Here is a 25557-nt window from a genome sequence, read left to right as displayed (position 1 = left end):
TGTCTCGCAGAGTGGTGACAAATAGAGGTGAAAAGATTTCCATCCCATGTCTGCATTTCCGTTTGCACTGTTTAGTTCCGTTTCTCCAAAGGAGTGACCAGTGTTGTCTCTAAAGCCTTCATTCCACAGAGGCAGCTCTACAGGGATGGGAGCAGCGTCCTCACCCCTCAGTCATCACTATTTTGTCACCTTATCCTGGAAGACAACTGGAGCTGCCACTCCTGCTTGGCTTCTCTGCCCTGACCTCTCTGAGCAATTAAAAGCCTCATTTACACATCCACACCCTGCTGAGTATTGCATACTCACAAACCTACTCACAGTGCTTGTAATTCAGAGCTTGACTCTCTTGGATAAACAAATGCCTGGTGAATTAATTAAGCATGTATATAGGAACATTGCCCTATGCCTGAAATTAGACTTGCTTGCATAATTCTGTAATTGAACAAGGCAGGATATGGCTCAAAGACACTTATTTCCCTTTGCCCTTTTGAATCCATCTGGTGCCTTTTGCTGTTTTTTATCTCCCAGCAAATCAAGACCTTAAATTCGATGACCTAAAATTCATTTCCTTGAAGCTGCTTTAATGAAACTTCTCTTTCTGTGCATGTGTGTGCACAAAATAGAGGGGAGTGCATTCACTTTTAATTGTTTTATAGAGTGGTTGAGACTATAGAAATTATTTCTGAGTGCAATTGTAGAAACTTTTACGGTGTTGAAGGCATTTCCTGGACAAACATTACACTGATAATACCTGTTTATTGAATAGCAAATATAGGATAAGAAAGGGAAGACTTCAGCTCTTTTTTACAAGGAAATAACTGCAAAGGAGAATAATGTTAGAGAGCTTGCATTAATAGAGCTTGAATGTAAAGTAGAACTGGAGTTCTAAAAAATTAATATAAATTTTTTTAAAGCTGTTCATACTGCACTGTGAATTCAGCAGGTAACTGGTGAATTCTGGTGTGTATTGCTACAAGACACCCACCTTCTGACCTTTTACTTTTCAGCCTGTGGGGTAGTCAGATTAAATTCCTGGAGGCAACGATGTTGGTTAATGTTCTCAGAAGTGAGATCTGCGTGTGTGTTTTACAGCTCCCTGTGTAGCTGCTCAGAATTTATAGTATGTGCCTCTCTGAAATGGAGGTCTGGAGGAGTGACTTCATTTACAGAAGTCCCATTGTCCTGGTCTACCTGAGGTCAGTCTTCCACTGGGTTAAGGACTTGTGTCTGTGTGCTACAACTGAATGATACCACAGAGGAGCAAAGGCTGAGAAAAAATGAGTAATGGGTGAGAACACTTCTCAAGGAGTGCTGAAAAGTTCAGAAAACCATTAATGAATTTAAACTTTTTAAGAAGAACTTTATTTTTCCTTAATTTCGCATTGGTGGCTTGATTCACAGTGAAAGACCATGTTGGAGTAGATGCATACTGCTGGAAAAAGAAGAGAGGAGAGCTCTGGTTATGTTCTTCCCAGTCTTGTTTGCTTTTTTTTTTTTTTTTTGCATATTCACATGACAAATTATCTTTCCAGCATGTTATCGGTACCACATTTTGAGAGAGAAAAACAGAGTAGGAAGGATCCTCATATACACAAGGACCTCCCTTTACCCCCTCTGTGTACTGAACTTTCTTTCTCCTTATGAGCAATACGATGTCTTTACTTTCCTGTGAAATGATCACTTAAATTCAGAGTGCCAGCAAAGTTGGTTTTGTGGGTTTTTTTTCATGGATCTACGTCCCATGGTTTCTTAGCAATTAGGTATAAAAAATATGTTGTGGGAGGCGCTCATAATTTTCTGACTCAGTTGGTTTCAATGGGAGTCAGGCCTGTAAAGCACCTGTTAAGGTCAGGCAATCTGTAATTGACCTGTCAGATGTTGCAATTAAAGTGTATTGCAGCTGTTAGAAATAGGAGTTAACTCCACTGCTCATGCAAAAAAAAAAAAAAAAAAAAAAAGCAACCCAAAAAAAACCCCACCAGAAAGCTTTAATATATTTCACTGATTCATTAAGTACTGCTGTCTTGTGTGTGTAATGCAAGAAGCGGAGGGGAATGCAGATGGAGCTGGTGCCTTTGATTCCAGTCCTGTTTGTGGCAAGGCCTCTTTTATGTTCTGAATAACAAAGTCCAGGGAAAATTCTTGCCAATGTCTGTTAATTTATAAGTTTACACCTTGAAATGCTTAGAGTTATAAATACTATGGGAAAAATAAGAAAATGTATTTACATGAAAACACACGTGGGAGTGCTTTTGCCACATATATTTTTTTTTTTTTTTGCCTTAATGCTTTTGTGGATTTTTTCAAATATTTGAATGTACTGTAATAGAATAACTGGGAATTGTACAGTTGCTTGAGCCCTGTGCACTTCAGTGTGTGTTCTTGTCTGGCTGTCTCACAGTCCAGTATTTTTAATCATAAAATGCTTAAGCCGCTCTTTAATTAAAATGTAATCTTTGAGAGATGATACTGAAATGTATATAACAGTTTCAAGGCTCAAGGAACTTTTGACAAGCTGAAAAGCCCCCCAGACCCCTTATGTCATGACAGTCAGTTGGGAAGCTGGGAAAGTCTGGGTTGTCTGTTTCAGTGTTTTGATTGAGCCTCACTTAATATCTTTGTTTATTGAGGGTCAACAGTGTTTCTGTACTGTGTGTTTGGTTGGGTTTTGGGTTTTTTTAAAATAAGCAAAATGCTTTGTCCTTAGCGTGGTAAAAATTCAGGTTGTTTGGGGCCATCTGGGTTCCATTTCAGTGTCTTGGATGTTCTCCTGTGCTTGTCACTCTGTGTCCTCCAGCTGGAAAGCCACAGTGCTGCTGTACTTTTGCATTTTAGTTTCTAGGTGTGGGAGTTGAACATAAGTCTGAATGAGTGTTGCCTTAAGCATAGAGAGAAATGGCTGGAACTTGCCAGTTCCAAATTTGACGTTTTATTTTCTGGCTGTGCTTAGGACAAGGATTCTTTAGAGTTTGTTTTCTTAACCTTCTATGGATTCTTCTATGAATTAGAAGTTACATGTATTTTAAGCACAGAAACTGTCATTAGTAGTTTATTATCTCTGCGCAGTTCTTGCTGGAATATGTGATTTTTGAGCTTCTTTAATGTGGTTCTCAGTCTTTGCTGTTGGTGCTCTAAGATGTTAGTGACCCTCTGTCATCTTACTTGTTCTAAGTGCTGTGTGAACACTGCTCTTCAGTCAGGTAACTTAAAGCAAAATTTTTTTCACCCTCCTAATAATACTGAAACTAAAAATAATATGATTACCTGCTCATGGCTTTCAGAGAAGTCTGGAATTCTAGTCCATTTCCTCCCAAAATTAGATCACAAAGAGTTTTTCTGTTCATGTGGTGCTGATTTATGTTTCTGTTGCAGTTTCCAGGTAGCAGGAAATGCTGGTCATACCTTTCTCCATTAATTTTGTCATGGAATCCAGTGACAGGAGAGACCACTCAGTGCACGGCATGGACTGATTGGCAGAACTGCCTTTCTTAGGTGCTGGGAACAATTGCCTTAAAGAAACTGTGCAGAACAGTCTGACTTTTGGGTTGAATTACTTTTGTCCCACTACTTCTCAAACTTGATAGCAGCTCTGAAAAGACTTGCATGTTTTGAAGTCTTGCTTATTGGCCATTTCCTAAGCTTTTCTGTCCTTTGGACCCTCTGGGGACTATGCTTGCAGAAAGTTTTGAGAAATCCTGTTCTGTTCTAAATGTGTTTTCTGCATTTATCAGACACTTTTCCTTGGATAGATGAGATGCAAGGAGGTGAACAACTGTAATCAATGTGCCCTCTAACAAGCAGCTTCCTATGTTAATATTTGCAGCTTGCTCTGTATCTTCCGGTGCCTTAGGATAATTAATTTTCATGTGTTAAACACAACTGCCGTTCTAGTTAGGCATGAATACTTTATTTGTATTAAATGTAGATGTAGCCTTCCTCCTTTCCCTAGACAATTTCAGCTTTCTGAAAATAGCCTTGCTTTGATTAGTTGTTCTCGTTTCGGTTTGTGCCAACTGCCTGGGTCTGTAGCTTTTTATCTGTTTTTTAAAATTGTTTATTTTATTTGAAGAGTTATTACCTTGCTTCTTAGGGGTGTGTGCTAGGTCCAAAACTAAATACTTCTAAGTATTAAGTGCTTTAGACCTATTAGTATTACCAGAGAAAATGCCCTTCTGTAATTTTTAAAACAGCTCTGAGACCTAAATAGTTCACGGTTATGTGCTGTGTTTGTCCTGTCAGGTTAAAAAGCCATAAAGCACCTTGCATACTAATCCTCTGCAGCACATGAAATTAAAATTAAGGTTGTACATAAGAAATACAACGTTTGATCAATCATTAAAAGATCCCCTGGAAAAAGATGTCTTTGAGATACCTATGGATAAATCTGTCGATTCCATTCCTTTTTGAATGATCTTTCATAACTACATTTTATCTGGGGACTTCGAGGAGCAGCACCAATTAGGAACTCTGTGTATCTGGGTTTACCTTCATGTGGTCAAGCCTGTTGATTCTTAATACCTTTTCATATGAAGGTGTGTGATGATTGTTTTAACTTTGCAGGTGTGAATATTGATGGAATTTTTTTGTTGGGGAAATGAATGTGAATATGAGAAGTTGTTGAATGCTCACTTGTTACCTGTAGGCAGTTTCAGCTATTAATGTGCGTTTGCACTGGGGAAAAAATGAGCCTGCAAGACAATTCTGATAAGCCCTTTTAAATTTAGGATTCAGGGCACCTTATTTTACTTCATTTTAGAAACATGCTTTTCTCTAAGTTACTCGATCAAAATTCCCCCAAAAGATTTTATAGTGACCTTTAATTTAATCGGAGATGTGAGCAGAGTTTTCAGCTGTGGACTAATCCACGGAGGTTTTAGATAATCTTTTATCAGATTAATGAGGAGGTGATTTTTTTTTTCCACCAAGATAAGAGAGAGTTACAATTCTGCAGTTTTACCTCACCATTTACTCTTTCCACAGGATGTAATTTTTTATGCATAAGCTTTTGATGCTTTATTATTACAGAAATCCAACTTGTTCTCTTGAGATGCAGAACTTGTGCAGCACCAGAAGATTCTGGTGTAGGCACTCCTCCCTTTTAGAAGACAGCAAGTGCAGCAATTACATATTTATTGCTCAGAATTATAAGGCCATTGTTGGTTTTTTTTGCTCTCCTTTGGCATGCCATGGTGACTCTGAAGAGAGTTTCAGAAAAGCGGGAAAAGCTGGCTTTAGGCTGGCTCTGAGTTCGCCCTTGTTTTAATGTATCTATTTCTGAATCCCTTGCTGCAGCAATTTCAGATCTAGGTCTGTAACCTTTCTTTTTTCTGGGGCATTTCTCTTCTCACTCGTGGTCAAGTTAGTTTTTTGGGTAATTTTGATGCCAGCAAGTAGCTACCTGGAAAAATATATATTTTAATGTAATTTTAAAACACAAATATATGTTATAGGAAGTTACTAAATCCCAAAAATCTGTGGGGCAGGGGTGGCAGTTTTTTTATTAAGTTGCTTTGTTCTGGGGACCGGTAAAAGGTCCCTTTGAACTGTTTATTGTGGAGTGTTTTGGAAGGAAAAGGTGCTACTTGTTGCTTGCAATTACAAATGATAAACAAGAATATAGTTCATAGGAGGAGACCACATGAAAGCAGAAAGTATTATGTATGTATTAGAATTTTTATTTGTTCTCATTGTGCCAACTGGGAGTAAATGTTCTTTAATATAATTACACTCTGGTGCAGTTTGAATCTATTCCAAAGAGCAGAGCTTTGCCTGAAAACTTTTATTTCTTCTGTTAGGGGAAATGTTCAATTTGTTACAAATACTGCTTCACTTCAGCCTTCATAAAATCATTAAATAAGAAAAAATTAATTTTTTTTCTGAGTTTCTGGAGAACCTTTAACTGCTTAGCTTTTGGTGTTTAAAATGAGATTGTAGTGCAGCTTTTAAAGTTTTTGGTAAGTGGTGTGTCATGGAAGGAGAATAGGAAAGAATAATTATTCTTTTATTGGTAAAGGCAGAGAAGCTAATGTGGTAGCTGACCTTTCTTAGGTCTTTGGGAAAAATGTTAATATGGAGTACACTTGCTTAGCTAGCATTAAGCAATTTTCACTTGATTATTTTTGAAGTGTTGTAAAGATAAGCTTGGGGATCTCAGCAGCAGCAACAATATTCCATTAATTTTGTCTGGAATATTAAAGTTACAAAATTACAGTAGTTTTGAAGACTCCTTATTTGCCATTGCAATTTGATGTGACCTCTCTGTCCTAGCCTTAAAACAACTCTCGTCTCTTTGATAGGTTTACAATTTTCATTAAAAGTATCATTCTCATTGAGAAGACCTTAAGATCTTACTTAGGATCCTTCTTTTAAGTATCCCTAGACATACTTAAATGCTGGTTATTTAACTTAAATTGTTCTGAACTTAAAAGCATTTGCACTGAAATTGAGGGTTTTTTTTTTAATGATGCTTAGAGAACTCCTGCTGGAGGTGTTTTAGTTCTTAACCAGCTTAGTTGTGATAACCTGGGTTACTATGTCAGGAGTATTTTGCTGCGTATGTATATTATGGTCCATCTCTCTTGGCCATGATCTGGTATTGGCTTCTGCTCAACACATTGAACTACAGTCTTTTAATAGTACTGGATATTGGTATCAACTTTTTCATTTCTGCCCTTGGATTTAAAACAGGTTTTGTTGGGGTTTTGTTCCTCTTTCTCCCCATCTCTGTATCTCAAATCCAGTTGCTTGAACTTGAAAGTGAAGCAAAACTTCCTTCTTGCTCCTGATGGAAACTGAGCTTTAAAGTCTTATCTCCAGGCTGGGTAACTGGATCCCTGACAGGAAGGTTTCACAGGGCTATTGTGTGATAGTAATTACCAACCCGGCTCTGTAGTTCATTTAAAAGTAATGACTAGTGTATGTAAAAGGAACAATAGATGTTAACTATGGAATACATTAACTCTTGGTGATGCCAGGGGAATTTAATTGATCATAATTAGAAACTTGAATGGGGATAGGAAAGAACGTTGTATTTTGGGGTTTGTATCCTGTTTTTTTGTCTTTTATGGTACAGATCTGCTGAATGAGATGCAATTCACGTGACAGATAATGTCCCAGCAGCTGTGCTCTCTGCTTCAGGGAGGGCATTCTGGGCTAAATGGGAATTGGCTTTCTAGACTACTTCTGTGGCGAAGTAGTACTTTTCACTAATACCATGCTTCATTTTAAAATACCTGAAATGAAGACTTCCAGCTCTTAACAGAAAGAATTTTGTCTGATGCTGAGAGCTGTCACTTACTGTAAATATAAAGAATTGCAGTGGTTCTCGCACATATCTCTGTTGGAAGGCAGGTACTGGTTGAATCTCTAGTAAATCAAACAGAATCTGGAATTTCTGGGAGCAGATACGAATTTCAGATCATACTGGATTGTGCAGGTGTTCCCAGTCTGGGAAGGATTTGGTGTGCTGCTGGCCTGGTTTGTGTTACGGAGGGTAGATTTAGAGTTTAAAGTATTTACCTGTTTTGAGTCTGACACTTGAAAATGACTATCAAGTAACCCAGGGTGATAAAAAGTGCCCCATGAATCCTAAAGAGCAATTAGGTTTTTTCCCCAGTCTGCCAAAGCAGGAGCTGCGTGTTGGATGAGGGATGGCACAGAAGGATTATTGGGGGAATCAGAAACATAACCAGTGAGAAACATCTTTTCCTTTGAACAGCAGTGGCAATCTTCATGAAGTTGAATTGTAGCATTATCAGTAATCAAATGAGTTGTTTTCCTGAACAGCATTTAAGGTTTGTTCTTCTGGCACAACTGACATACACAGGGGAAAGTATTACAGTGCTGTCTAATAACCTGTAGGGCTTTTCCTTTACTTAGGAGGAAAGGAATTTCTATTTTGTGGAAAACACATTTTTTGGTCTGTGTTTAGTAGCAACAAAAACACAAGTGTTGAATCTTGCTGCACATTTTTCTGAAAGCATTTTGCTAATGCAGTGTGCCACATACCCTTTCACCCTCATGAGGATGTTGCAATCAGTAATAGCAATGTGATTGGAGTAGTTGACTGCTGCAAAGCATGTGAATTTGGTTACCCAATCTGGCCTGTTTCTCCAGCTGAATGATTATGAATAAGTGTGGTATATGCAACTTTGATGTTTTAAGTTCCTAGTTTGTTGCTTCTTGTGTTGTTTGAATCACTTTCTAAATTGTTAATGTGAAAATAATTGCTTTGCTTTGTAGAGTTGATGGTATAATGTTCTAAGGCTCTTGGGTGGACTGTGTGTTTTCTCAGCGTCATGAATAGGTGGTTTCTGGGGCTCAGCTGAAGAAGGGTGGGGTGTGTTTGTCCACTGCAGGGGAAAGGAAGAGGATTTGCCAGTTCTGGAGAAGGGTGTTTATGCAGCTGAGCAGAAGGACAGATTGCTTGGTGCTTGGCTCTTCCTGTGAACTCCCATTAGTCATTCCTGGGAAAGAGCACAGTTACTGCAGTGATGCTGACCAAAGGTGTCATGGCGTGACCCACACCTGGCCTCTCCCCAGGTGTCTCCATTCATCACCAGGTGCATCACAGCATGGTGGAGGCATGTTGTCACCCAGGTAAAAACGTTCCCAGCTCTGGCACTGCTGCCTCCCTGCTCATAGGAAAGGGTTGTCTGTTCCCAGCCAGCTGCATTTACTGTTTGCCTGGCTTAGTGTTTCCTGTTGTTGGAGCTTTAAAAGCAATGCATGTAGGTGAGGATTATAAACTGCTGTTCTGTAGGAGATGGGGATGCAGTGCCTTGAGGTCAGAAATGGAAATGGCAGCAGCTGGTTGGCAGCTCTCATTCCACCTTGCAACAGTGTCCAAAGTTCAAACCTTTGGGGGAAAGGAATTATTTTCTGAGCAGCCTTCATCCCTTCCGGGTAAAAGTTCATGTTTTGAATCATTTGAAGACTGAAGATGTAAGACTGCTTCTCAGATCTGTGTACCACATAAATAAAACTGATACCTTGCATCTTCAGAATCAAAACCATAAAAACCCTCAAGAGGCAGCCAGAGGAAGGGGGAACAGTGTGGCTTTCAAAAGAAGGACCAGTGAAGACCTGTGTTTCTGCAAGTACCAATATAATGTGCAAACAATCCATTTGAAATTGTGCTACTTCAGAAAGTGAGGCTGGAACATCAGGTCTTCAAACAGCTGGGAGAAGAGCTGAGGAGTAGGGGAAAGGAATGAGTGAGGAAAATGTAGCCAGAAATCAGTAAGAAGTAAACCTGTTAAAATTATTTAAGGGGTAAAAATGTATGGCTCAAGAACCTCATGAAATACCTTTATCAAAACCTAACACCTACTGAAAGAGCTGCCAAAAAAAAGCTTCTCAGCATCTACTTTGGGAAGAAAAAACTAAACAAAAGCCCAAATTCTCCACAGTAAAACAGAGATTGTGTTCAGGAATGGTTTGGAAACGTGAGTTTTTATATGACATAATTCATGGCAGAGTAACATGCTTAGGGAAGGCAAATACTGGCTAATCAAGAATTTCCTTCCTTTCTGTGTTAACAAGTTAATCATGACATTAAGAAAATCTTGCTTGTTCAGTAAGCAGTAAAATCTCTTTTCAGTACATTTGGTGTGTGCAAGTAAAGTTCATCTGTTTCAGGTCATTAGCACTGCATTAGCACAACATGGCAGCTGGAGTTTAAACATGAGCTAGTTAATGTTCAGTGTAAACACAGTGTGCTAAAGAGCTATGCAAACCGATGAAGTTCTAGCTGATACAAAAAGCCACGGGGAAAATGCTTTTTGGGGGTGGGGGAAATTATTAATCTTTTTCTGTTGCTTTCCTAAATTATTGATAAGTGGTTCGTGCTGAACAGCAAAAGAGAAAAGGTCAAACCATTGCCAACAGTATTGTGTGCAAGGGGGATTTTGTTATTATATTTCTGGGGGTTTGATTTTTGTTTGTTTGTTTTTTCCTTCCTTAGTGTGTAGTGTTGTAATGGCTCAATGACCTGGAAAATGTGTAGGGTTTTTTTACTTTCAAATTTTGGTTTGTTAGTTTTGCAATTTCATGACTGGGCCAAAATATTAAACGTGTGATAGCTGATGGCCCAGCGCTGTGGAAATGAGGCTGGATACATGAGGGTCTGAATGTTTCTTTTGGTTCTTTGAACCCAAACTGACTCTCTGTCTTACGCAGCAGAAATGAGACTTAAAAAAACAAGCCCTGAAATTGAAATTTCTGAAGGCTTTGCATGAAGCAAGTTAACATCCAGCCCCTTCCATACAGCCTGATTGGGAAGCTCACAAATACTAGAAGTAAGGAATAGTCAAAAATTTAGGAGCCATAAAATGGACAACTACAGTTCATAGGAAGTTGTGGACAGATACTTGCTCTGAATAAGTTGTGTTGCAAAGATCTGCTGTTTTAAAATGTTTAACCCAGCTTAGTTTACTGACAGGTTAAAAATGTTTACATGAGCAGCTCTGCTGGGAAGTAGAAAGGGCTACAACCTTTAGCAGGATGATGGTGCTGAACAAGTGGCACTATCTTGCTGGATAATACAATCTGATATCACAACTGTTTGTGAAGTGCAATTTCTTCACCACCACATAATCAGTCTTCTGAACAGCTCTTTAAACGTCAGCAAAGGCCTCTCATTAATTCAGCTTGATAGTTTGATTACAGCATTTTAACAGCTTCTGAAAAATAATTCAGTTACTGAAGTGGTAAACTTGCTGTCTTGGCGGTGGAGATAAAGTGCTGCCTCCCAGCTGGAGAGGGAGAGCTAATCCTGTAATTCCTGGGCCATCTCTGTGGATGGGCACCAGTACCTTGGTTTAAATGCATGCTATTTCCTCTCCGTGTAAAGATGCGTTAAATTCACTTTCATGGGTCAATAAAATTCTTAAATAATGTGCTCCACACACGACAACCTTTACATATTTCTGACCTTCCTTTGAGTTTCAAATTTTCTTTTTTTATAAGATATTAAAGTGTTAATTATTGCAGGTAGAAGGAACTGAGAGTTAGGAGTGAAGAACTTCAGTGTATTGGGGTGGGATGGGGCTTCTGGGACACAGAGGTGCATCTGGTGGGGAAAATGGAAGGGTGGTGCTTCAGAGATGAACTGCAATTTCCGGGCACTTGAAGATAATTTTAACTGCATGGTGTTTTTTAATATTGCCATTTTGTGCTGTGTGGAAATATGTTACATAGCAAACAGTACCTAGATCTGTATTTTTGAGCATAGGTATCTTCTGCTTCTTGATTTTATTTGTTGGTGTGAGTTGCTATGCAATCTTTTTCTGCATAAAATTGTGTTTGGCTTCATGCTTGAAAATTAAGGGTATTTGAAGGGGAAAAAAAGGCATTTAATGTGGTATTATGTTTTCTTCCCAGACTCTGACACATCTCTGGAACCTGCAATGACAAGTCGGAACAGTAGCCATGCAGAGAAAACTGGTGAAATGTCCTCAAAGCAGTCAACACCAAAAGTGCAGGTCCAACGATCTGTCTCCCGAGAAACCATCACTATTCATTTCTCTGCATTTGGGAAGGAGGAAGAAGAGGAGGAAGAGGCATTTAAAGAGTTTCTTGATGAGGAACTAGATGACCAAAGCATTGTAACAGCACTTGAAGCCAAGGAAGACCTCTGCTTTGAGCATACCGGCCATGACTTTTCTGGTCCAGCTACCTCGCTTAACATGGCCAACTCTGCATCACCGTTGTCCTCGTCACCCGCAGTCCTGCCAGCTGCAGAGACTGTAAAGCTGTTGGACTCTCCTTCCCCATCCCAAGTACTCAGCACAGTGCCACCAGTCCTGTCTCCATCCTCACACTCATGTCACACGGGTGGCACATCAGCTGCAGCAGCACCACCTGTGGAGCAGAAGTCCAGCCTGTCATCTTCCCCATCCTCATCCCCTTCCAAATCAGTTGCCTGCTCTAGTGGATCATCCACAATTTCTAGTTCAAAGCCTTTTAAGGGGTTAGTCAAGTCCTTTTCAACAGAAGTGGAACCGAAAGAACCCACCCCACCGACGCGACATAGACAGTTAATGAAAACCTTGGTGAAATCTCTGTCTACAGACACTTCTAAACAAGACTCTGAAGCTGTGTCTTACAGGCCACCTGACTCGAAACTGAACTTGCATCTGTTCAAACAGTTCACTCAACCTCGAGCTACAGGTGGTGATTCTAAAACTGCCCCCTCCTCTCCATTAACATCCCCCTCTGACACTCGTTCCTTTTTTAAAGTACCTGAAATGGAGGCTAAAATTGAAGATACAAAAAGACGCCTTTCTGAGGTAATCTATGAGCCTCTTCAGCTGCTCAGTAAAATAATGGGTGATGAAAGTAGTAGCCACAGGCCCAAAGCCTTATCTTCAAGTGCTTCAGAACTCTCAAACCTTTCCAGTTTGAATGGCCATTTGGAAAGCAATAACAACTACAGCATTAAGGAAGAAGAGTGTGATTCAGAAGGGGACTTCTCTGGGAGTGACATTAATCTGACCAAGAGCAATCAGTCAAGAGGGGCAGAAGAACATGCAAAAGAGATGGAGACCAAAAGCTCTCAGTCTGCAAGCACAAAGGAGGTGGGGTCAAAACCTTCACTCGTACTTGAAAAATGTTCATTGTCTGCACTAGTGAGCAGGGAGGATGAGGAGTTTTGTGAACTGTATTCTGAAGACTTTTTCTTGCTAGAGGAGGAAAGCAAAACTGATAAACCTACTGAAACTGTGGTTGATCCCGAGATGACTGAGGAAACTGTTACTATGCTCAGTAGTGAAGATGAATATAATCTGGATGTGCAACAGCCTAAAATACCAGTGAAAACTTTATACTTATTAACACTGTTAGTCTATGCTTACTTTATTATCCCTCTCCCTGGCTATTTAAGTGGACTTCTGCTTGGAATGGCCCTTGGATTTATGGTAGCTGTCTGTGTGATTTGGCTTCTTACTCCACGTACTCATGAATATCCCAAATTGCATAAAAGCAAGAAAAAGCGATGGAATGCAGGAGCTCTGGACATCAAAGAACCTGAAATACTGAAGGTGAGGTCATGGCATTCTGTGTATGTGTGTCTGTGTGCCTTATTTTGGGTAGAGGGAGTAAACCAGATTTATCCTGAAGGTGTAAATTAACTGAATTGTCCTATTTATAAATATTTTTTTAGGGTCAACTCGCTTTGGCGGGGGCACAAATGGTTTAGTATCCAAGAATATATAAGACTTCAGTGTCTGTAGAGATTAGTAGAAAATGGAATTTCTTCAAAAGTAAAAAGGCAAGTGCCTTTGCTGATAGATTTGAAATGATCCAGCTGAACTACTGAGAGCAAGTAGTGTCAAAGTTCAGTGTGTAAAATAACGTTTGTACTTGAAGCTGCATCTTGGGAGATGTATTTTGTTTGTGGGATATGTTGCTGTCTAGGCAGTAATTTGTCTGTCTGGTCTCTTCAGTCTAAGCTGAGACAAAAGCATTGTGTTCAAGTAGAGCATAGAAAGTCGGAGAGCATATGGGTCCTCCTCAAACATGACCTAATTGGAAGGGGAGGAGGAATTACACTTCAACAAAACATCTGTGTGAGAGCTGGGTTTGAAGTGAAAGTTTGTCCTTCCTGCTCTCTGCCCTCCCGTATCTCCACTTGTTGAGATATTGCAAGTTGCTGTCACTTCATGTGTCACTTTGCTGCCTGTCCAGCTGTGATCCATCCAACCTCTCTGTTCCTTAGTGCTTCTGGTCCTTGTCCTGCCTCTCCTGATCTCCATCTGTGACAAATTAAAATAATATTTTCCCAATTGCAGAATACTGAGCAATAAAACATCTACTGGTTTCTGATGTGCAGCAGAAGCATTTCTGAGGGAGAGTGGTACAACCTTCACTTGGTATCACTTACTTATCAGAGTGTTTGTGAATGCTTTCTTGCTGGTCTCCTATGTTGGTCTGGACTGCTGTCATGCAGTTATGATAAATGCTCTGAGTAAGATCCCTTTATGGGGCTCAAGGAGTTGGGATTCTGCCAAACTGCTGTCAGGCTAATTTTGTACAAGTATGTGTGCATTCTCCCCCGTGTAAACATTGTTTGAGGAGTTTGCATTTCCCAGGTTTTGAAAACTAGTGGAAAATTCCCCTCAGCAATTGCTGAAATAGTTGAATATGGTTATTGCCTCCCACAAAATTGTTCCTTGGCAGTGGGAAAAAATAAATTACTATTTGTGCTTAGTGTGTGCTTCTGTAGGTTTCTGTACTTATTTCAGTCAAATGTCATTGGTACTGGGGGAAAACATCCCCCCTGCATCTTCATTGCATGTTTTTCTATCTGCCTATTCCCTTAGTTTTTGGTTCTCTGGCTTTTTTTTTTCTCATCCTTTTTTTTTTTTTCTTCCTCGGCCCACGTTTTTTGTCCTTTTTTAATCCATTAGTCTTTTCTAACTTTCTTCTTAGCCTTTCAACTGTGCATTCCCTTGTGTTGTGCTGGCTGATACGAAAGGCTTTAAGTAACAGCTGAAATGGAAATGATAAATTTACCTTTTCCATTAGAAAGAACTTTTAGGAGAACACAGTTGCAGTGCCTGCTGGAGAAATGGGAGCTTTGAGCTGTACAGAAAGAGGAGGCTTTTTATCAGCGTGCTATTTCTGAGTACCATCCAAGGGGTTTCATGTTTGATAGTGGCCTCTGGCAGACAAATGTGTTTTCCAGTTAAAGTGGTAGTTGCTTCTACCACCTCAGACCTTTCTTGTGTCTTAGGATTCCCTGTGAATGAAGCTCAAAAAATGCATTTTTCCCTCATTGATGAGGTGAAATACTAGTGAACTATTATAAAATAGTGGTAATAAGAGGGATACTGATACAATTAGTGTGATTTGAGTGTTCAACAGGCTTGAAAAAATTTTGGTGCTAAAGCATTTGATTATATCATTTAATCATAATTATTAATATGAATATTATTCATATTAACCTGTTAATATCACTAAGAAACTTTAGGGACCGTTTTAATCCACATTTGGGCTTGTATTGTGAAGGTGGCTTTTGCTGATTCCTGTATGTATTTGAAAGTATCATAAGTTATGATTTTAATTGGTTTTTACTCACAGATCTGGTCTGTGCCTCAGCCCTCTAGGTCCTTCAAAAGGATCTTTTGCAGTTTCTCCCATCCTCCCCTCGCAGGTGATGGTGTAACACAACTGAGATCTTGAACAAGGAACACTAAAAAGTTGATACTTACAAGGTCTGACTGTGTAATTCTTACATGCATTATTCTGTTGAACTGTAGTTTGAATAAAAAATTTTGAGCCCAGAGTCAGGAAAGAGGAAAATCAAAGGGGGGGTGGGGGTGGTGTCTTTTGAAAGTGTTTTTGTGGTGCCTGTGTCCCACGGAGCTGAGTGTTCCCGAGGGCAGCAGGTGGGGATTGTAGCTGTGAGCTGGGCTGTGAAAGCCGTGCTGCCCAACCCTCTGAGCAGCTCCATGTTCAGGGTGCTTCCCAGCCTCATGGCCAGGCACATTCTCCTGATTTCAACTGCTGACCTTTAGAAACGGAGATCACAGGATCGGTGGAAATGGCCAGCAGCTGCGCACTGGCATATGACTATGGTCATTGTCCTCCCCGAATTACTACATTTCTTATTTTACCAACTTTGCTAGTATAGAAAAGGCCCATCCTACAGTCACTCCTCTCCTACACAAGGAAATCCATTGTTTCTCCAGTAGTTTGGGAAAATTTATCTGTTGCTAGCACGTTATGGTAACAGAACTTCTCTGTTTGGGTTGCAAAACAGTTTCCGTGGGCTTGGAATCTTTTGTTCCAATTGGTTTTTGCAAAAAGAGAGGCGGAGGTATTTCTGCTGAAATTGTTCGTGAAGTGCAGGAACTTTGGGATGACTTTTGGGGCTCCTTGGATAATCTTCTCAATGTTTTCTTAAACTAAGTGAAACAATTTACAGAACTGAAGATCGCTGAAGTGAGAAGGCCGGTGGTGTTACCTCCTTTGACATTGTTAGATAAAATTCCTGCGGCTGCCACTCATTCTCAGATTCACTAATAGAGCAAAGAGTCATCATTTGGTTTTATTCTCAGCCATGCAGTGTTTCTCTGTAACAAAATAACTTGAAAAATGAGTGCAAAGAAGAAACTGCATCCTGAGAAATTGGAAAACTAAAATTTAATGTGCAAGGAGGGTTTGTAGTAATGTGCTATCTCTTTCACTGTGACGGTTGTTTGAAAATAAAACCCCAAATACTACAGTTTGATTCTTTAGTTGCTGATGATGTGGTGATGGTGATGTGCTTGCACTTCAGTTGGGTTATGGGTGAGCAGGGCGCACTGCAGGGTGTGAGAATTGTGTGTTTGGCAGATTGTACAGCTAATCCATTTGTTTGATGTGGAAAGCTTGGGCACATGATCAGAAAAGCAGAAGGGATTTTTACTTCTTGCTTTGGCACAGGGATGTCAAGAGCACAATGTGTAAATCACTCCTTGTTTTCCTTGCAGTTCCATCTCAAGCAGGCAGTTAAAGAAATGTCAGGTGTGGTCTGACCTTCCTTCCTGGGTACCACGTGTACTCATAAGTTTCCAGCCTTTCTACTGAAAATAGAAAGCTTGTTAGAGTTAGAAAAAGGGCTCATGTGACTAAGCTTCCTATAAAGACCAACTCTCCAAGTAGCCCTTCCTCTCTGTGCCAGCTGCTGTTGTGTTGGCTGAACTGCCTTGCAGAAGAAGGCAAGAAACTTCTGAGGCAGAAAAATTCCTGTCTGTATGTTTGCCTGGCTGCAGACTCCAGACTTTGTCTGAGCTAGAAATAGCTTGGAGATCTGATCAGGGGCAGGTGGGAGTTGCTCCAGAGATCTGTGGGCCATATGGATATTCCAGTTCCCACACACAGTGGCTTTGGGCAACTCACGTGATGTCCTTGTGCTTCAGTAAGTCCAGCTGGAGTTCCTGGCTGAATATTAATTGCTGTCTGCTCAAAGATGTCTTGGCTTCATAATTTCTAGGAAGGAGATGGGATGTGCTCAAACCTACATCAGCCCTGCTGTGCAGAGCTTGATGTCTTGTAGGAAGCTCTTCCTGGTGCATTGTATTTCTTATGTGGTGGTTGTGTATAACCCACTGTAAGAAAAAAAAATGACCGTAAAACTTCTTCAAAGAGTTTGTTCTGGTATAGGCATTTCTAGTAACAAAAGACATAATCTGCTTCGGAGCCGAGCAAAGATGAATGACTTAATCTTTCCTGAACATAAAAGAAATGCTAATTTATCTGGGTTTTTTAGAGTTTGTAGTGAAAATGGAGCTAGATGTTGGAGTAAGCAAAACAGATATCACTGTTACTATGGCACCTAAGGAAGCATATGCTGTCTACTGTGACAAATTATGTGGCACTGGAGAAAATGAGCATAAAAGTAAAATTTACATTTCTGTGTGTGGGTGCAAACTTCTTTAAGTTGAAATCTTGCAGTAATTTGTGGGATGTTTCGCATAAGGTAGTTACTTTTTGTTCTGAGAAGTAGTGGGGTGCTCATTCAGCTCTCCCCACTTCCCCCCAGTTTAATCACCCAGGTGTTTGTAAAAGTGCCATTTTACTTTCTGCTCCCCTTCACATTCTCTTGCCATTGATGAATATTGAATACGCTGAATTGAAGGTCCTGATGTGCAGATAAAAACAAGCATCAAAGAACGTTGTGTGGCAGGTTAAGAGAAGAAGATCTCCTTGAATGAGTATTCTGCCTGCCTTCTGCCCCGTTTATTATCTCTATTTCTGTAATCAGATGTTGGAGGAGTAACATCACTCCCATGGTCAGAGTCAGCACTTACAGATTGGTTACAGCAGGACTGGCTGGTTTTTTGTTTCTTTCACAGCACAGAAATTAATTGAATTTAATCCACGTGTATGACTCCTGTGTTGTAGCTGGGCAGTTACACAACATGTTAGATGATCTCAAACGGTGATGGTGCATGAAAGCAAACTCCATTGTGGTCTTCCACTGAGTCCTGAATTGTGATTACAATGTCAGTGCTGTCTGTGAGCAGACAGGCTGTTTGCTCTGCCTGTGCTTGGGGTGACTGAAGTGTCCGAGCTGCCTGGGTGCAGAGGAGCTGCTGTGCTGCTCAGCCCTCCTGCCCTGTAGCTCTTCCCTGCATCCTGTGTCTACAGATCCCACTGTGGCTCCTGGGCGTGAGGTGAGAGCACCCTGTGCTACACAGACAAAGTGACTGAGTCAGAAAAAACACGTTGTGTGCTTGAGATCCCTCATCTCATGCTCTGTTGGTTTGGTGGTACCTCATTTAGGGGCATTTACTGCCTCATTCTGTTTGTGCACTAGGTGAAATAACTTTGGCAAAAGCTTGGATAATGATTTAAAGTTTTTAGGTACATTCTGTACTTGGTTTCCCAGCAGCTTAAAAGCCTGTTAACAAATGTCTTCTCCTCTAGGGATGGATGAATGAAATTTATAATTATGATCCAGAGACATACCATGCTACATTGACTCACTCCGTTTACGTGCGACTTGAAGGAAGCACCCTACGACTTTCAAAACCCAATAAAAATATTTCTAGAAGAGCTGTGTACAATGAGCCAAAGCCTGATGTCACATATGTCAGTCAAAAAATTTATGAACTAACAGACAGCAAGGTGAGTGTCTTACTTATATCTGATTTTAACAAAGAATACTTCCTAAATTCTTTTTAACTCTGATTTTTTTTTTTTTTTCACTCCTCTATTTTTGTGTTCTGTCATTATCAACAAAACTGTTGTCGTGACTGAGTTGCTAAAGATTGTGCTGGGGAAGAAGATTGAGCAGGATTTGGAAGAAAGTACATGTGTACACAATAAGGAAAGGCGTGATTTTCCTCTGGCAGTTGAGAACAGAAGTTAACTCATGGGAGCTCTGAGACTCCTTCCCAATGCATGAGATGTCTGCAGGGCTGTTCTGAAGGTTACACCAAAATGCATCATCTTTGGTGGTTGTCTCTACCCCAAGGCAGATCAGACAACATTTACATTTCACTAGAAGGGAATATGCATTGTGTGTGAATGTGAAAGAGGAGAGTGAGAGGTGGCTGGAAGGGTTAGACTGCACCCCTGTCTAGGGAAGGAGATGGGGATTTTTGCAGTTGGAAGAGTGCATCAGAAATGCTGGAACAGTTTTCCTACATTTTGCCTCCCTCAAATCTGTGAAGAGTTGCCACGTGAAGTTGATTCAATTGGCATTGTATTAAGTCATCAATACCTAATTATTAAAATAATGGATTTTTTTTTATTGTGCTGCATCAGTCAAGGGCCTTGGCAGTACAGATGTAGGAGGAAAACATGCTTCACTTGTCTGGAAGTGAAAGGGAGAAAGGGACCAAGGCAACAATGAGGAAAACCTCCCTTCTTTTCCCTGAGTATGTATGGGAAAGGAGTGTGCTGTCAGCTCTGCTTTCCTTTAGAGGAAGATGGTGAAAGATAAAGCAAAAACTTAGATTCTTGCCTTTTGAATATCTGTTTTCCCATCATGAAGACAAAGCAGAGCTGTCATGTACTGGGGGAACACTTGACTGATGGTTGTTCCCCATGGTATCTTAGGAAAATTTCCTGTACTTTCCCCCCACCCAGCCCTAATTGGTTAGACAGGGCAAGTGCCCTGCATGTAATAAACAAGTGATGCCTATTCTTCAAGGTATTTGCCTCCAGTTTTTGGAGAACACTGCTGAGTTCAGATCCTAGATAAGAATTTTTAATTCTTCACTCTTCTTAGCACTTGCATTGTCTTGATTCTCTGTAAATATACTGGATTTAGAAGATAATTATCTGCACATCACTCTTATGGCTTGACTCTTATGTATTTTATGTGGCTGTTGCCAGCTTCAAATGCACTATTTTGTGAGGTGGGCCAGAAAAGTTGAGTTCAAAACTCAGTTTGGACTCTGGTTATTTTATCTTACTATCTGTTTGTCTCCCCATGGTCCCAGAAATAATGTTCTGGGTTTTTCTGTTTTTCTGCAAATCCATGAGAATAAGATCATCTAAATGAAAACAGCAGTTTTAATCCACATGGTATAATCTGCTTAAATGGCCTTTGTTTTAATTCCAAGGCTATGGCTCACCAAAGACCATGTGATAAAAGTGGATTGGACATCCACCAGTGCTGTTGAGTTAGTTAAACTGGCAGATCCAATGTGGGATCTTTATCTTGCATTCCTGTGTTCTTTATGTGAATAAACAGAGGCTACAACTGAAAAACAAGTTCATTTAACCCTTTCATTTAACCTTCAGATTTCCCTGGTTCCCAAGAGCCTGGCACGGAAACGAATTTGGAATAAGAAATACCCTATTTGCGTTGAACTCGCCAAACAGGATGACTTCATGGCTAAAGCCCAGGCTGAGAAGGAGAATGCAGAGGAAAAGTTACCTGCTGAAAAAGTGGACTTGAACAATGAGGAATCCAAGAAAACTCAGGATGGAGGGAAGTACACTTGCCAAAAGGATCAAGTGCTTTATCTCTTTGGAAGGACGGGTAGGGAGAAGGAGGAATGGTTCCGAAGGTTCCTTCTTGCATCGAAGCTCAAGTCTGAAGCAAAGAAGCCTCCCAGTTTGTGTGGGAGCAAGCCAGGTACTCAGACTTTGTATTCTGGTAGAAGTCTGTTAAAAGAAAAAACCAAAATTATGTTTTCGTGGTGCCACAGTGATCTTTACAAGCAAAAAATAGTACCAGAGATACTCTTCTCCTTATCTTGGCCTCTCATTCTCACCTTTCCCCACCTTCTCCCCTCTTGGCTATATGCCTTCAACTGTTACTGCTATTTTTAGACTATTTTATATGAATACGCTATTTTTCAGTGACGGTAATAACTCCTGTCAATTGTAAGGATGAATTGTTCAATCTCTTTTATTTTTTTCTGTACTGTTGGAACTGATGTCAACAGTATTACTCTGTTCTCTTATTTTCCATTTTTCCTCCTCTTCCATCCTTCCTTCCACTCTAGTCTCCTGTAAAGGACAGAGCTTTCTCATAGGTTAGTGTCACAAGAAAACACTTTTTTCTGTTTAAATAAAAGATTCTGCAGTAATATATAGATATACAGAGAGATCTGAAACAACTAACATGTTAGTCTATAGTATCGGTCAGTTGTTTGGAATATTATTTTAAACCCATCCTCTGATACAATTTTAAACCTGAATGACTCATGCTTTTCTGTCTTTATTCTCTGAGAAGCTTTATAAAAAATTAGTTAAGTTTATTGTTTCTGGCACACAACTTCTTGAAATGCAAATGCAAAATTAATAGCTAATTAAAATTCTAATAGCTGCATGCTTTTGACAGTACTTTTAATTGTAACAGCCTATAATTAGATTAGGAAAAAAAAAGTTTAGTCATAGGTATATTTCAATCACCTGAATTTTATTTTAGGCATTCCCCTGTAGAGCTGTTGGGAATTCTGCCATGTGTTATACATCTGTGAGTGTCCACATTTAAATATGGTATTGATCAGCTGACTCTTCCAGTCCTACATCATGCTGAGTGCTGAATCATAGCAAACACTGGCTAATTTGGGTTTAGGATCACCTAAACACTCAGCAGTGGAATTTACTTTTACCATTTAAAATAAGAAAGCACCACTCTGGTCTTTTTTGAGGAGAAAAATCTGCTGAATAATTTTGTTCCTTTAAAGTTTGATGATACACTCTGGGATTTGACTGTCAGATTTATTCTCTGCTGAACAGGTATTATTCCTTTGAATTTAGGGGTGCTGCCAGTACACAGTAGAGCTGATAGTCAGTCTGGAGTTCTCACGCACAGCCGGAGCAGCAGCAAGGGAAGTGCAGAAGAAATCACATCCCAGCCAAAGCACAAGGACCTGGCTGGCAATGTGAGGCAGAAAGTGCTTCTGGACTACAATATTTACATGGCAAAGTGTGTTCCACAAGAAAAGAAAAGCCCTTCAAACAGTCCAGTCCTCAGTGCAGACAGCAGCCCTACAGCTGTGAAAAAGGTAATAACTTGTGCTCCAAAGGAACAGTGAACAATGTCTGAAGCTCTTACTAAGCCCTTGGCCTCCTGGACTGCATTTGAATCACTCTCAGTAAACAGAACCTTAATACTAAGTACAATACTCTTAATAAATGGATCTTTAATATTAAGCATGACCACCATTCATTTAAAAGCTGTAATTCATATCATACATCTTTGTTTCCAGACTTTCACACAATGCCCAGAAAAAGGAATAGGAGGCTGTGGTAATAGCATATGAATAAACGCATCTTGTGTTCCCCCAGGAAAACATACTCTAGCTCCCAACAACTCCTGAAGCTGTGATGAATTTGCTGCTGAATCTGGCACGTGTCAGAAATCATTCTATAAATAGATGAGCAGTGCTGGCAGGGAACCTGCGTCACAGCAGAGGCTCCTCACCCAGCCATCCTGGCAGAGCCAGGCTGCAGCCCTTGCAAGCAGTTCCTGCCAAGAGATGCTGTTCAGAGCTGTAGCATCTACCTGCCTGTCTTACAAAGCACTGCCTTTGCTGGCTTTGGGAGTTCTGCCTGGAAGAATGAAGGGCAGTGAATTCTTCTGTCATTGCAGGCATTTAATATGTTGTGTTTCCTTCATGGAAACTTCCTGTTTGTTCGTGGTAGTGTGCGTACACACCCAGAGTTATTTCAGCTGCCTTGGCTTTTGTGTGTGTAGTCAGTGATGCAGCATGTGCATGTATAATATTTCCAGGTATTTGGAGTTGGTTCTCAAGGAAAACAAGACAGAATTCTCTTGGACGGTAAACAAAACCTTTAATGCAGCAGAGGGAGCAATATAGTTTCCTGAATCCTGTATGCAAACATTGGAAGGAGGAGTATGTTTCCATGTACTGTGTTTATCTTCGATTTTTTGTGTTTCTGAACTGGATATAAAGATGTGAGATTGGGTCTTGCTTTTCATTTTTTTGACAGAACAAAGGAAGAGTGGACTACCTGTTCTTCCAGATCTGACTGGGCAGAGAGAGTATCTCTTACTGCAAACACATTTATAAGTCTGCCCCCTCTGGGTTTATCTGCTTTTTCTGCCAGAGGTTAAATTACATACAACTTTCTCATTTCATTGCCAGAGGTCAATCTATATCTGTGTGGTCTCATTCCCTCTGCTGCATGTCAGGATGATGACAGGCTCGTGGCAGCCCAGCTGATGCGTTTGTAAAGCTGTTCCCTGTGCTGAGCATTTGGTGTTCTGAGTTGACCCGGGTTCTTAACACTGAACTTCCCATGTAAATCAGGCCTTTTCTGTCCTTAGTTTATAGAATTCGTAGAGCTGAATAACCTGCTTTATGTTCTCAGTTGCCAGATGCTAATGTGGAAGCTGAAGAAGAAGAACAGGAGGCCTGGGTGAATGCTCTGCTTGGAAGAATATTTTGGGATTTTTTAGGAGAGAAGTATTGGTCTGATCTAGTGTCAAAGAAGATCCAAATGAAGCTTAGCAAAATAAAGGTACCGCATCTGGAGACTTGCTTAATACACTCCATGTGAAGGAAATGGAACACACAGTCTTTGAGTTTAAAAATAGTACAAGGAAGACTGCTTTCACACTTACATGTAAAAGGCAATAAATGTGCTACAGAATTCCAGTTCAGTTTCTGATAGATCTTAACATGTTAACTTTGCTGTTTCTTGTTTGAAATCAATTACAGCTGGATTAGCTATTTGTAGCTATCAAATTTTTATGTGAAAACTAGAAATATTCTTATATTTACATTAGGGATAAATAGAACTGCATATAAATGAGGAAATCTGCTTTGGGAAATAGTGGATTGCTTTAAAGGTGGAGGACATCAAGGAACCATAACTATCAATTAGAGGTATCTAAGTAAATAGATACCCAAATCATCATGATTCTGTGCCTCTATTATACTAAAACTATGACACAGATTTAAAGGGTAATGTTCTATGAAAGAATTTGCCAAAGACAAAAGAAGCTGAGATGTTGATAAAATATCAACGATAAAATATGTGACTGAAGCTAAAATCCAAAGAGGCGTTTGATTTTTATTCAGAGTGAAATAGGATTTGCGCTTCATTCTTGAGTTTTTTACATACTTTGACTAAAAAGCATGCGTGAGGTTTAAGGTCAGCATCTTAACTTGAGCATAGTTTTAAAAACAAGTTTAGATGCTGAATCTCTCCCTAAAAGGTTTTGAAATTAGCAACTGTGAAATTCTAGAATTGTAAGAAATTTGTGTAATTGTATTTGTGTTCTTTCCCTGGTGGCACTTCAGCTCAATCCATTCCTTAAGTTCAATGAGCTTTCTTCTCTTGGGAAACTGATCTTTAGTTCCATGACATGTATTTGATTTTTTATATTGTGTCCTTTTAGCTGCCCTACTTCATGAATGAGCTGACTCTGACTGAGCTTGACATGGGGATAGCAGTGCCCAAGATTCTTCAAGCCTTCAAACCCTCTATTGATCACAGAGGTAAAATACAAAAGACCTTTTGGTTTTGCCTTTGTATCTGTGGAGAACAGAATGTTGATCTGTTTATCTTGTGGCTGTTTTAGGTACATTTAATAACAGCTTATTGTGATATACACAAGGGTCTTTATCTCAGGCTTGCTGTAAATGTAATTCTGTATATATGGAATTTTAGTAATGTCTTTCCATAGGAAATAATTACTGAACTAAACTAAAATTTGCATGCAACAGAGATGCAGACACGTGTCTGATACTGTCATGGACTTCAGAGAGCAATGCACATCTCTTTGAGATCTGATTCTGTACCATAGCAGAAAAGAGGTTTGGCTATCCAAGAGAAATTGCCCTGTTCTGAAAACAGATTCAGAAAATTTAATTGTAATAACTTGGAAAATAAGAATACAATGTTGCGTTGAAAAACTTGAAAATCCACCATCATTTTATGTCCTTAATATTAAATACAGATTTTCTTTAAAGCTGGATTGCTTTCTACTGCTGCATTATGAATCAGAACTGTTTATTTTCTATTCCTTCTGTTGCAGGAGTATATTTGAGGATACTCATGTCACTTAAGTAGTCTTGCAAAAAAGAAAAACTTTGAATAATGCTTTTTAGCTTCAAAAGCATTTATTCTACATATTGAAGAGAGCTAGATGCTGTCTAAGACGTAATCAGAGCAGTTTTTAATTTTAAATTGTATCTGAGTTTCTCCGCTCAAGGTCAAGAAATTTCTAATTGGCCTAAAGGGAAACAAAGTCCTTGGAGGACCTGTTGTGGTGTCATCTAACTTTTGCAAGAATACCAGATGCATGAAATTTAGGAGGAAATTAATAAACCTATCACTAATACTAAAAAACTTTGTGCTGCTCAAATCACTGACTAAAACCATGAGGTTAGTTAGTGCTAGCTTTTCCCTCATAAAACTGAACAAAACAGACTTTGGGTAATTATTAAAATCCTGTTGGACGTACATTTGTTAATGCTGCCTGTTGCATCCAAATGCTATTTTTTTGCCCATACCTACTTGAGACTTGCAAGTCTTTGGGGAAGAGCCTTGTCCATGAAACACTGGGTACTTTGCTCTCAGCTTTTCCAAATATTTTCCACTGAGCTTTATAAACAAATCTTGTTTGAAAAG

At 39.8% G+C, this 25557-nt stretch overlaps 1 protein-coding gene across 5 annotated transcripts in view; it reads left to right on the top strand.

Moving 5' to 3' along the window:
* Window positions 1-25557, top strand: part of TEX2 (testis expressed 2) — a 42027-nt gene that overhangs the window by 6129 nt on the left and 10341 nt on the right. For 4 of the 5 annotated variants that reach the window (XM_085077256.1, XM_085077259.1, XM_085077257.1 and 1 more), the window contains exons 2-7: window positions 11383-13040; window positions 18415-18615; window positions 20242-20578; window positions 21691-21959; window positions 23290-23439; window positions 24323-24422. In XM_085077256.1, the coding sequence (XP_084933382.1) occupies window positions 11409-13040; window positions 18415-18615; window positions 20242-20578; window positions 21691-21959; window positions 23290-23439; window positions 24323-24422 (2689 nt within the window). In that variant the 5' untranslated portion in view covers window positions 11383-11408. Of the gene's footprint in view, window positions 1-11382; window positions 13041-18414; window positions 18616-20241; window positions 20579-21690; window positions 21960-23289; window positions 23440-24322; window positions 24423-25557 lie in introns of those variants that run through there. The other variant, XM_085077255.1, reaches the window with a different exon arrangement.

Source organism: Lichenostomus cassidix, chromosome 18 (genome assembly GCF_008360975.1).
Source record: "Lichenostomus cassidix isolate B80296 chromosome 18, HeHo_3.0, whole genome shotgun sequence".
Classification (NCBI taxonomy): Eukaryota; Metazoa; Chordata; class Aves; order Passeriformes; family Meliphagidae; genus Lichenostomus; species Lichenostomus cassidix.
The sequence above is the reverse complement of the archived record's forward strand: the minus strand, read 5'-3'. Positions and strand labels throughout refer to the sequence as shown.